The sequence below is a fragment of the Delphinapterus leucas genome, chromosome 13, assembly GCF_059928025.1.
Source record: "Delphinapterus leucas isolate spDelLeu-1000000601 "Yukka" chromosome 13, BTC_Dleu_Yukka2, whole genome shotgun sequence".
In the NCBI taxonomy this organism is placed as follows: Eukaryota; Metazoa; Chordata; class Mammalia; order Artiodactyla; family Monodontidae; genus Delphinapterus; species Delphinapterus leucas.
Window position 1 is genome coordinate 63,638,515 of NC_143141.1, and position 12,763 is coordinate 63,651,277.

The 12,763-nt window shown below is 37.1% G+C and overlaps 1 protein-coding gene across 3 annotated transcripts in view; it reads left to right on the plus strand.

Moving 5' to 3' along the window:
* The window catches only part of HNRNPLL (heterogeneous nuclear ribonucleoprotein L like), a 37,938-nt gene that overhangs the window by 3,481 nt on the left and 21,694 nt on the right, over positions 1 to 12,763 (plus strand). For 2 of the 3 annotated variants that reach the window (XM_089923264.1, XM_022574042.3), the window contains exon 2: positions 7,693 to 7,811. In XM_089923264.1, the coding sequence (XP_089779390.1) occupies positions 7,693 to 7,811 (119 nt within the window). Of the gene's footprint in view, positions 1 to 4,318; positions 6,738 to 7,692; positions 7,812 to 12,763 lie in introns of those variants that run through there. The other variant, XM_089923263.1, reaches the window with a different exon arrangement.

The window sequence follows — 12,763 nt, forward strand, 5'->3', positions numbered from 1 at the left end:
TTATGGAGTACTAATGCATTTTAGAGACTTAAGTTTTTCTTTTACTCTATTCTGCTAGTGACTAAACAGGCAAATCAAAGATTGTTAAAGTGATTGCTGATGAGGTGAAAATTTAAGTTTCTCAACTTTTAATAAATAGACTTGTAAGATGGCAAAATGCCAAGATAAAAAATATGGATCCTAGGATTTCCAAACAAAGGAATATGCATTATATAGAGAATCTAGTTTGAATTTAAGATATAGTTAAACTTTAATGATCTGAATTACAGAGATGATAGGACTATTATGATGGCTTATTGGGATGAATATAGAATGGGAGATGGGATGAAGGCACTTTGTTAGCTTAGCTCCCACAGGAAAAGTTTAGAGACTGTGACAGTGAGCATAGTAACTACACTGTGGTGTGTACCTCAGAGGTAAGTGCCAGAGCCTTGAGGCTTCTGTAACGGTAATGTCCTGTGTCTTATTTAGCTAAGCTGCTGCAGTAGAGTGAGAATTTTAGGCTTAGTTTTGGGAAGTAAATGAAAAGTAGTAGGTTTTACTATCTTTTGGTTTTAACAAGTGACAGTTTCTTCATGTTAGTACATATAGTGAAAAGTGCTGTTAATAGAGCCCTAAGCCCAACCAGAGCAGGTGTCTTGGCTCTGCTACCAACATGCTTTGTGACTTAACCTCTTTGGAACTCAACTTGCTACCTATCACATGAGATGGCTGGATTAGATGATCACTGTGATCTCTTAGCTCATTAAAAAAATAGTACTTGAGCCCTGTCATGTGCTAGGTGCTGTTCTTGGTGATGGGATATAATTTTTTTTAAAAATTCCATATCTAAAAATCTGTGATTCTACATCATTTAGTGCTTTATTTTATAAAGGAGTGAAAATATATATTTTCCCTCTATGAAATTGAATACAACTTTCAAAGCTTGCAGTTGCAGCCACAGCACCAACTCAAGGTGAGCTTAAACAACAAAAAGGGGGCAGGGGTAGGGAATTTATTGGCCCGAATAACTATGAATGCCAAGTTGTAGCATTAGTTTTAGGCATGGCAGGATCGAAGGTTTTAGATGATGTCATAGGGACTAGATTCTGTCTCTGTCCATGTTTCAGCTCTATTTCCTCTATGTAGTGATAAAGCTAGGCTTACATTTTTATAGCTAGTAAGTAAAGAAGAACAGTCTCTCCCTCAGAGTCCATAGCTATCCCCTCTGATCAGCCATTTTTTATATCTCCCTACCCCCAACTAGTCACTGGACTACCTCTGAAGTTGGGGAGTTACGACTGTGTGACTGAGAATACCAGTGGAATAATATGGGGTTGAGGAGTTTTTGTTTGTTCGTTTGCTTGTTTTTGTGTTCAGCCACAAGAAGGGGGAAGGAGTTTTGGGTAGGCAAAACCAAAGGATTTCTACCACATGAGCCAAAAAAATAAAGATTACTTTTTAAGAAGTTATTTGAATCAAAGTTATTTTTAATCTTTGTTATGTGATCAAGTGTTCCTTAAAACATTTTAGGATAGGAAAATTAAAGGGTTTCCTGTGTTTTGGATCTGCTCTATTAAGAAAAAGATCAAGTAAAGAGATGTGATTGTTTAATTTTAAGAAAAACCGGGACTTCCCTGGTGGTCCAGTGGGTAAGACTCTGGGCTCCCAGTGCAGTGGGCCTGGGTTTGATCCCTGGTCCAGGAACTAGATCCCACATGCATGCTGCAACTCAGAGATCGCATGCTGCAACTAAGACCCGGTACAGCCTGAATAAATAAATAAATATTAAAACAAAAAAAAGAAAAACCATGTACTAGTTAACTCTAAGTATAGTGTGAGTTAAAAGCTATTTGCAGCTGTCCCTTAAAACTAGTTTGTCCTTGATCTATGTGAAGTATCCAAAGTAAAAGGGGGGATAATCTTAAGTATCTGGAAATCTGTACTCATTTCTTGGTAGTACTTTGATAAATTCTAATGTATCCAGAAAATGATTACCAGAATAGAGAAGGCACTCAAGATCATATCATAAGAGGAATGACAGAAGACTCTGGGGGACATTTAGCCTGAAGGGTAAACTTAGGTGTGATTTAAGAAATCATTTCAAATTATAGGAAGGTTATGTAACAGAGGGAAATGAAGATAAGGATAGGAGGTGGCAATTAATGTTTACCGAGCCCTGTTAATAACAACATCTAGCACTGTGCTAGACATTTCATATTTGTCCTATTTGTTGTAATTTTAAGTGATGAAGATTTTGTTTTATTTTTTATTTATTTTTAAAATTTTATTTTATTTTTTAATTTTTTTAATTTTTGGCTGCGTTGAGGCTTCATTGCTGTGTGCGGGCTTTCTCTGGTTGCAGCGAGCCGGGGCTACTCTTCATTGCAGTGTGCGGGCGTCTCATTGCGGTGGCTTCTCTTATTGTGGAGCACGGGCTCTAGGCACGCGGGCTTCAGTAGTCGTAGCACGGGGGGCTCAGTAGTTGTGGCTTGTGGGCTCTAGAGCGCAGGCTTACTCAGTAGTTGTGGTGCACGGGCTTAGTTGCTCTGCCGCATGTGGGATCTTCCCAGATCAGGGCTTGAACCCGTGTTCCCTGCATTGGCAGGCGATTCTTAACCACTGCGCCACCAGGGCAGCCCTGTTTTATTTTTTTTTAAGTGAGACTGAGGTTCAGAAATGTTAAGTAAGTAGCGTAGCGTAAGATCGCAGAGCCAGTAAATGTCCAAATACTCAAACGCTGGTCTGACTTCAAAGGCCATTTTGTGTAGGAAGTTACAGGGAGACAGATTTGGATGCATATTATGAAGAACTTTCTAAAAATATAGTAGATTGTCTCACAAGGTAGTGTGTTTTCCTGTCATTGGAGGTGATTAAGGAGAGGCTGATAATCACTTGCAGTGGATCTGTGCACGTTTGGTTTTGGGGAATGAATTATTGAATTTGAGGTTGGTCTTTTTTATATATTATATTTATAGGAGGGTAGAAAAGGCTGTTCAGTGGCTGTTGAGCACGTGTTATGCATGGAGATGTTGGGAAAACAAAAAGCCTGAGGACATTGTGCATTGCCTTTGTGAGTTTACAATTTTACTATATCGAGAGCTTTAATGGGCCCTTCTCATTCCTCTCATATGGAAGCTTCATTTCTATTCTATTCTATTCTGAGCTTCCCTTCTCTTTAGTTAAGCCTGGTTTTCTGTCTGCAGTCGTCAAAATTAGCATTCAAGATAGATGTTATTGGAGTTTGTCTTTGAGGTAGCCTTTGAAGAGGGGCTGGGGGTTTGTAACTGGTGTGTAGTTTGCAGTGAGGACCAAATAATGTCTTCATTATAGTTGACCCAGTTTACTTAAAGAAGGGATTGAGTAATTAAAAAAGAAAAAAGTACACAGAAATTGCAGGTATGCCTCCACTTGCTGGGTACTTATTTGGAATATTGTTTCTAGTCTGATAAATAATAGATATAAATAGACCAGGAGAGAGCCTAGATAACTAAACATTTGAACTGGAAAGAATTTGAGCTTCTGTATGAGAAAGGATTAAAAAATACTCCTTAAAAAAAAATACTCCTTAAGCTTTAGAAGACGTGGTCAAAGTATTAATATATGGATGGAGTAAGCAATACTGACTATTCACCAATTTAAGATTCAGATGCATAGTATGATGCTTACAGGAGGTCATTTTAGGGTAGTAAAAGAAGCTCTGAAGATGATTTCAGATTTCTTATCACCACCATATAGTATAGGTAGAGATAAAATGTTGATTTAAGAAACATGTTAGGGGCTTCCCTGGTGACGCAGTGGTTAAGTATCCGCCTGCCAATGCAGGGGACACGGGTTCGAGCCCTGGTCGGGAAAGATCCCACATGCCAAGGAGCAACTAAGCCCATGCGCCAGAACTACGGAGCCTGTGCTCCAGATCCTGCGAGCCACAACTACTGAAGCCGGTGCGCCTAGAGCCCATGCTCGGCAACAAGAGAAGCCACCGCAATGAGAAGCCTGCACACCTCAGTGAAGAGTCGCCCCTGCTCGCCCGCAGGCAGCAACGAAGACCCCAACACAGCCAAAAATAAATATAAATAAAATAAATAAATTTATTGTTGTGATGAATTGGGAGATTGGGATTGACATATATACAGTAATATGTATAAAATGGGTAACTAATAAGACCCTGATGTATAAAAAAATAAATAAAATTCAAAATAAATAAATTTATAAAAAAAAGGAACATGTTAGTATTTGTGGGGAAAAAGAGGGGTGGTGAAAATATAGTTTGAAAAGATACCTTTAATATGTCAGTTTTATATTTGGAAACAACACTAGGGTTTTTAAATAAACTACAGAAAGGATGAGAAAATTTTAAGTTCAAGAAAAGGGGACAGGGCTTCCCTGGTGGCGCAGTGGTTGAGAGTCCGCCTGCTGATGCAGGGGACACGGGTTCGTGCCCTGGTCCGGGAAGATCCCACATGCCGCGGAGCAGCTGCGCCCGTGAGCCATGGCCGCTAAGCCTGCGCGTCTGGAGCCTGTTGCTCCGCAACGGGAGAGGTCACAACAGTGAGAGGTCCGCGTACCGCAAAAAAAAAGAAAAAAGAAAAGGAGACATAATTTAAAGATAGAGAAATATCAAGGTAGATAAACTCACGAAAGGCAGAGTTTTATTGAGTGGGAATAAGGGAAATACAGAGAGTATGGGATATATTCTCAGCCTTGAGGTTGAGATAATCATATCTTCCCCTGAGTACCATATTGATTGCATTTAACATCTTTCAGCTTTTAAAGAATAACTTAAATCTTGATCTGTTTCATTTAAGAAATATAATTAAGTAGTAATATATTAAAACCAGATCTTTTGAGAGATTTTTAAAATTGATCCTATAATCCATTTCTTTGTAAGAAGACCAGTTTGAAAAGTACTCATTTTTTAGCACTGTATTCAAGATAGTGGTTCTCTGTGTTGGGAAGGGAGGTAGGAAGAGGAGGTGTGTTCAGTTCCCTCTTCCTAGTGTTTTATTTATTAAACTGGGTGGTGAGTTAATGAATATTTTTATATTGTTCTTCATACCTTTTCGTAGGTCTTAAATATATTATACAATAATTTCCCAATTTTTTTATTATGTAAAATATTTAATTACATATGCCCTTCACCTAGATTCAGCAGTTTTTAACATTTTGCCATTTGGGATTTTATCTCTATATGTGTATATATTTATATACATACTTTTTTTCTCTATACTATTTGAAAGTAAGTTGAGACATCATGACAGTTCATTCCTAAATATCACAGTTTTCCTAAGAATAAGGATATTCTTTTCATATAGCTATTGCCATTATAATGGTACCTAAGACAATCAAAAACATCTTACAGAAAAACCCAAATGAACTTTTTGGCTAACTCAGTAATATCCTGTTTATAATTCAATTTCTCCAATTTTCCCTAAGATGTCTTTTGTAGCAGTTTTTATCAATTGTAAAATGAAGGCTCACATACTGCATTTGGTTGTTGTGTTTACTCTCAGTCTGAAATTTTCCTTCCACTTTTTTTTACTTTTGGAGAAGCCCAGGCCAATTTTCTTTTGCATTTTTACCTTTGCTAGCTCATTTCTAAGGACCAAAGGAGATGACTGTCTTATTTCTTGTAGTTTATTATTGTCTAATTATTTTTAGAGTAAAACTTATTATTTATACTTTAAATGTTTTCTCTAAGTTAGGTTTTTAGGTATTACTTAGAGCTTTCTTCCTGTGTTATTGTCATCCAGTAATTAAGAGCTTAATGAGGATAATGTACATTTGGTTGTTGAGTTTCACCGAGGCGGTCGCATTTGTTAAAGTTGCTAATAAAGTGTTGGTATACATAGGGTACAATCAGAATGGTTCATTTCAGACTTAGTGGCATGTAATGAATATCTGTTGAACCATAGAAAAGACTCAGCATAAGCAATTCAATAAAATTCCAAGGACTGAAATAGTATTTGCAAAGGATTTAATTTATTTGTTGGATTTGACAAGAGTGTAAGAATAGTCTCATGGTTACTTTATATACTTAAATTAGTTCTTTTTTAAAAATTCTGACTTTTTTTATTGGCATGGCACAAGACTTATAGTATTTTCTAACAGTCTTTATGATAATAAAGCAAAGTTGGTGAGTCTTTAAAAATAGCCAAAAAGGGATTTAATGTTCCTAAAATTATTCTTAAGTTTTAATGGTAAAACATTTGTGTTTTTAGATTAGGAGGAAAAACCCTTTTTTCCTGTTTATAGAAGAAAAAAACCTTTCCTTTAATAGATTTTTTTGGTATATGTGTGAATTGTACTTGGAATTCATTTCTTTCCTTTTAGAAATTACTTTTTAATTGGAATATAGTTGATATATATTACTATGTTAGCTTCAGGTGTACTGCATAGTGATTTGACTTTGCATACATTATGAAATGATCACCATGATAAGTCTAGTAACCATCAGTCCCATACAAAGTTATTATAATATTATTGACCATATTCCTTATGCTGTATATTACATCCCATGGCTTATTTATTTTGTAACTGCAGGTTTGTACCTCTTAATCCCCTTCACCTGTTTCACATCCCTCCCCCGCAACCACCCATTTGTTCTCTGTATCTATGAGTCTGTTTTGGTTTTGTTTTGCTTGTTGCTTTATTTTGTTTTTTAGATTCTGCATAATACCCTTTAGATCCAACCATGTTGTCACAAATGGCAAGATTTCATTTTTTATGGAGGTCATTTCTGAAGTGATGCAAGAGAGGTACCCAATGGCTAGTTGTAAATACAGATCTTTGTCTTAATAGAACTTGAATAAGTAAATGAGAGCTGTTTTCATTTTCAAGCTAATTCTCCTACATAGTCCCTTTTAAAATAAAGTTTAAGACCATATGTTTTAAAACTTCTTGCTGGGCATACTCAAAGATACACAGTACTTCACAGAAGCCCAGGAAGGCTTGTTTTTTATTTTTTGGCTGTGCCACACGGCTTGTGGGATCTTAGTTCCCCAATCAGGGATTGAACCCAGGCCCTGGCATTGAAAGCACCAAGTCCTAACCACTGGACCGCCAGGAAATTTCCCAAGGCTTGTATTTTTGAGTACTCCTTGTTCATCAGCAAAGATGGTATCTTGTATAAATTTAAGTTGTCAGGTGTACTGAGTAACTTCAAATTATTGTGGGACTAGGTAACCAATTAAACAAGGACAAATGATATTAATCTATATTGCAGGAAAGATAAAGTATATAATCTTTATATTAAAGAAGAAATTTTAATTGGGACTTTTTGTTCATTTGGTCTACTTGAGATTTTGATTTTTATGGAAGTGAAATTATGAATATAAAGTATGTTTCCAATTGTAGCATGCTCTGTGTATCTGCTGACTTTTTTTCTGAGATTTTCTTGAAGTTGAAAGTTATTTTTTTATTGAAGTATAGTTGATGTACAATATTATGTAAGTTGAAGTTGAAATGAGTTATTAAATAACTTATCTGTAGTTCTTTGAGAGAGAATGCTCCCTTTTAAGAAATCAGAATTTTCATGCCAAACATTTAATTAGTGATTTTACTCTCGGGTCCTTTCGCTAACTTATGAATTGCAGTTTGGATTGGGATTTTTTTTTTTTAATGTTTGCTTTTTAATGCAGAGATGGGTTTACTAAAAGAGCAATTTATTTAGACTTTTAAAGTTTTTAACTAGAAATTATTTTATCTTGCTAGGAGGCAGGTGGAAGTCATCATAAAGTTTCTGTTTCACCCGTTGTCCATGTTCGAGGACTCTGTGAATCTGTGGTGGAAGCAGACCTTGTGGAGGCTCTGGAAAAATTTGGGACAATATGGTAAGGCCAATAGGGACTTCATACAGATTGTGAAAACAGTATGGTAGAACAAACTTTGCTTGCTTGCTATAAGCCTTGATGTTTAACCATAGTATATATTGTTTGCCTATGATTGTATATCTTTGAAGCCTTCTGAGGCTTTCTGGGATTATGCATGGATGAATTTTTGTGTATCCATGATCCCCTCTCACTCCTCAACCAGGTTGTGTGTAAAATTGGTTATTGCATCTTTCATCTGATTTTCAAATGAATCCATGATTCCTTCTTAAACGCTGCTTTTAAAACATTGGGTTAATTATGCCCTTCATCTTCAGAATTTCAAATAGTGGTACTTAAATACTGATTTTGTTTTGTTTTGTTTTGTTTGAACTATTTAAGAATTAGTTGGCAATGAAAAGTGTGTAGATTAAGGGTAGGCATTATTTGCTTAGGTGCGTGTTGCTGTGAGTTCTTATGCAGATCATGAGCGTCAGTGTTTTATCTTGGCTTGTCTTCCTTTTGTGTTTTATATTCACTCAGGCTCCTCCTTTTTCCACAGCTGGTGTGTACTTAAGAATATTGACTTAAATGAAATATATAATTAGAAAAGTGAATCTGCTGCAAAAATAGACACTAAAACATTTTGTAGATTATTTTTGGAATATGCCTGGCTGTTCTCTTCTTAGTATGGATAATCTAGAGTTTATTTTATTATTTTTTTTCCATTGATGAGTACATTTGGGGTTTTTGTTATAGGCATCAGACACAGACTAAGTCATAATATGTAAGTAGAGAAATTTCAATATACTTGCTGAGATCGCTTGATTGCTTCAATTTTATAAAAATTTATGTGGAGTTTTGAGTATTGAAAGGATGGTGAATAAATAGATGGGGAGGGAGTGATCAGAGGTTTCAACAGAGGAATCATTGCTTCAAAGGAGTAGGGGTTGTGTTACCTTCCATCATGGGATCTTTTTAATTAATTTCCTTGGTGACCTCATCGAGAGATGGATGACTTAGCAAACTTGTTACCCTTAACTTATGTACCTCAGAAACCACTGTTAACATATTGTTGATCCTTGGAGGTACAAATTGGAAATCCACACAGGCATTAAAAAAGCCCATTTCTTGAAATATCACTAAGATAACTATATCACTTCTTAGTAATTTGGAGTGGATATTGGTAGTTAAGTTTGTCTGGACAGTTACATAGTATTGAAGCAGACTCCTTAGGCTATATTTATTTAGACTTGCATGTTGGTACTAGTCTAACCCAGTCACTATAAGGACCTTCTAGGTGGTGCACTGTTTCATGGAGTTATAAAAAGATGGTTATCTCTGAATTATTACTTTCTTCTGTTCTTATATATTTAGGGTTTTTTTTGTTTGTTTGTTTTTCTTTTTTTTTCTGCTGTATGTGGGCCTCTCACTGTTGTGGCCTCTCCCGTTGCGGAGCACAGGCTCCAGACGCTCAGGCTCAGCGGCCATGGCTCACGGGCCCAGCCACTCCGTGGCAGGTAGGATCCTCCCGGACCGGGGCACGAACCCATGTCCCCTGCGTTGGCAGGCGGATTCTCAACCACTGCACCACCAGGGAAGCCCCATATTTAGGGTTTTTAAAGTTATTTTCTTAGAGCCAAGAAATACCAAAGCAATGTCAGAAAACAAGTTGATGAGCAAATACAGTTGGAAACTTCAGGGAAATAATAACTATATTGATATTTTGATGTTAATTACGACCATGACCTGAATGTTGGGGATTAAAGAAATACAACTATTTGTTTAAGTTTGTAAGTAATTTGAATTACTTCTGAGTGGCCTGTCCGTTTTTATTATTTTATTTATATACTTAAAAAAAATTACTTACTTGTTTGTGCTGGGTCTTAGTTGTGGCAGACAGGCTCCTTAGTTGCAGCTCGTGGACTCTTAGTTGCAGGACACATGTGGCATCTAGTTCCCTGACCAGGGATGGAACCCGGGCCCCCTGCATTGGGAGCTTGGAGTCTTATCCACCATGCCACCAGGGAAGTCCCAGTTTTAGACTCTATACTGTTTGATACTTAGTCCATGGTAATGTGTTCCATATATGAATTTTATTTAGTTAATTTGCATATTACATCGTTCTGTCCTCGAGATTGGTAGTTATGTGGATAGAAAAGTCATGAAATAATCGGAACAAATTAGTGTATAATTATGAGCTTAATTGGCATAAATATGTATAATAGAAGTTTCAGTTGTGTAGAATGATCTTGAATAAGAGGTGGCTGCTACTAAAGCTAAAAGAACCTTGAAGAGCCTCCTATGAGGAGTAGGTGTTTTGCTTCAAAATGTTGCATTTATAGAACCTTTCCCTATTTTTTTATTTATTTGTTGATTTATTTAGTGGTGTGGGGGGGGAGGGAATTATAAAGATTATAAAGAAACTGCTCGTCTTAAATAGGTGAGTCACCAAGTTCAATATATAGTAAGTTGATACTTAAAAACTAGATGTATAGGAAAGAAGTTCAGGAGAAACTATAACAAGATCTTGAGAATGGTTGTGTCAGGATAATAAAATTGCTATTTTTTTGTCTTTATTTAATCAAAAGAATATTTAGAAATATATACTGAGTCGCTTTTCCTCCCTTATCCCCTCTCATTAAAGGAGAGGATGCTAGGTAGTGATTAGCTATACCAGTTTAAATTTTAAAACAAAACTTTTGGGACCTAATTTGTGTAGTAAATTTCTTGCTTCCTCCTGTTTTTATTTAAAAATTAGTAAACATGTTTTAAGCTATTAAGTTGAAAGCACCCACCCTACCTACCATGTTCCTTGGACTTTTTATTTTTTCTCTCTTTGGTCTTCCAGTCTTTCTCATACTAATGCTTTAAAAAAAATTTTTTTTTAATTATATGCCAGGGCTTCCCTGGTGGCACAGTGGTTGAGAGTCCGCCTGCCGATGCAGGGTACACGGGTTCGTGCCCCAGTCTGGAAGGATCCCACATGCCGCGGAGCGGCTAGGCCCGTGGGCCATGGCCGCTGGGTCTGTGCGTCCGGAGCCTGTGCTCCACAACGGGAGAAGGCCACAGCAGTGAAAGGCCCGTGTACCGCGAAAAAAAAAAAATTAGTAAACATGTTTTAAGCTATAAGTTGAAAGCACCCACCCTACCTACCATGTTCCTTAGACTTTTTGTTTATTTTTTCTTTCTTTGGTCTTCCAGTCTTTCTCATACTAATGCTTTAAAAAAATTTTTTTTGTTTTAAATTATGTGCCCTGGGAGGGAGCAAAGCTAAATAAATGGCTGCTTCCTCTTAAAAAAAAAAAAATTATGTGCCAGGGCTTCCCTGGTGGCGCAGTGGTTGAGAGTCCACCTGCCGATGCAGGGTACGCAGATTCATGCCCCGGTCTGGGAGGATCCCACATGCCACGGAGCGGCTGGGCCTGTGAACCATGGCCGCTGAGCCTGCGCGTCCAGAGCCTGTGCTCCGCAACGGGAGAAGCCACAACAGTGAGAGGCCCAAGTACCGCCAAAAAAAAAAAAAAAAAATTATGTGCCAGGGACTTCACTGGTGGCGCAGTGGTTGAGAGTCCACCTGCCGATGCTAGGGGACACGGGTTCGTGCCCCCGTCTGGGAAGATCCCACATGCCGCGGAGCGGCTGGGCCTGTGAGCCATGGACGCTGAGCCTGCGCGTCCGGAGCCTGTGCTCTGCAACGGGAGAGGCCACAACAGAGAGAGGGCTGCGTAACACAAAAGAAAAAACAAAACAAAAAAATGTGCCAAACACTTTAAGTGAATTCTAAACTGTCTTTGTGACATTCTAATTTTCCCTTCCCTATCTTCATATGATGCCACTTTTCCTGGGTAACCTGTTTAACCTTTAGCTCTGTGCTTCTAGCTTAGTGCTTATAGTTAATGACAGTACTTTTTACTACAAACAGGTGAGTCTATTTTAATAGGCCAATAAAGAATTTAAATATTTTTGGGCCTTTATAATTTTTCTGTGTTTCCAAAGAGCCAAAGGGCATTATTAACATATTTACTTGGTGATATCGTTTAGCTATAAAACAACTTATATTTGTGAGAGGAGAATATTATTCCTTAATTTCTTTAGCGTAGACCTGATTCCAGGGTTTTCTATTTTTTTGTATGCAAGACTTTAGAACTTTAGCTAGGAGTTTGCATTTCTAAAACGAATGTTTCTCTCTGGGACTTTATATCTTGCATTTATAAACTAACCCCAGGCGTTATGTTTTCTGTGTTTTATTCTTTAATTTTGAATGATGTGGGTTGAGAGAACTAATAAGCCTCATAGACCAACAAATATTGATTGAATGCCTGTCATGTGCCAGGCTCCGTTTCTAGATTCTGAGGGTGTAAAGATGATTGAGGCAAGGCAAGCAATATGTATGCAGGAACTGTAATCTTGATGATAATCCTCCCAGTTGTATAAATTAGGAAGCTGAAATTCATAAGAAATTACATAATTTGCCAGGCTACAAAGTGGTCTGTTTCTTACTAAGAAACACTTGCTAGGTTTTGAAGTTTAGTGGTTGGTCCTGGATGTCTGATTGAGAAGCAGTGGTGTCACTGAGTACCTGACCTGATGTTATTTCTCTGGCCTTCTGCTATTATAAAAAGCGCATTGATTGTATTTTAAAATATTTTTAAGGTCCTTGTTCCTGTGAATAAAGGACATGTTTCCCTGTTCTGATCCATGTGTTCTGATTTCTCGCTAACCTCCCTTCCTTCATTTCTTTACTTTTCATTTCATGTATTAAAATATATTCCCCTTCCCAAAGAGTATAAAATGAAGAGTAAATACTTCATTGTCTTGGCCATAGCATCCATGATTACCATATTCTAGTGAATATCTTTTTATGGATTCTTTAATATTTAAAAATATTTAAGAATTTTAGAGGAGATTATATTATGAAATTTGGTCTGTTTGTAGTTGCTTCTTTTTGTCTTTTGGTTCTCTGTTTTTAGTAA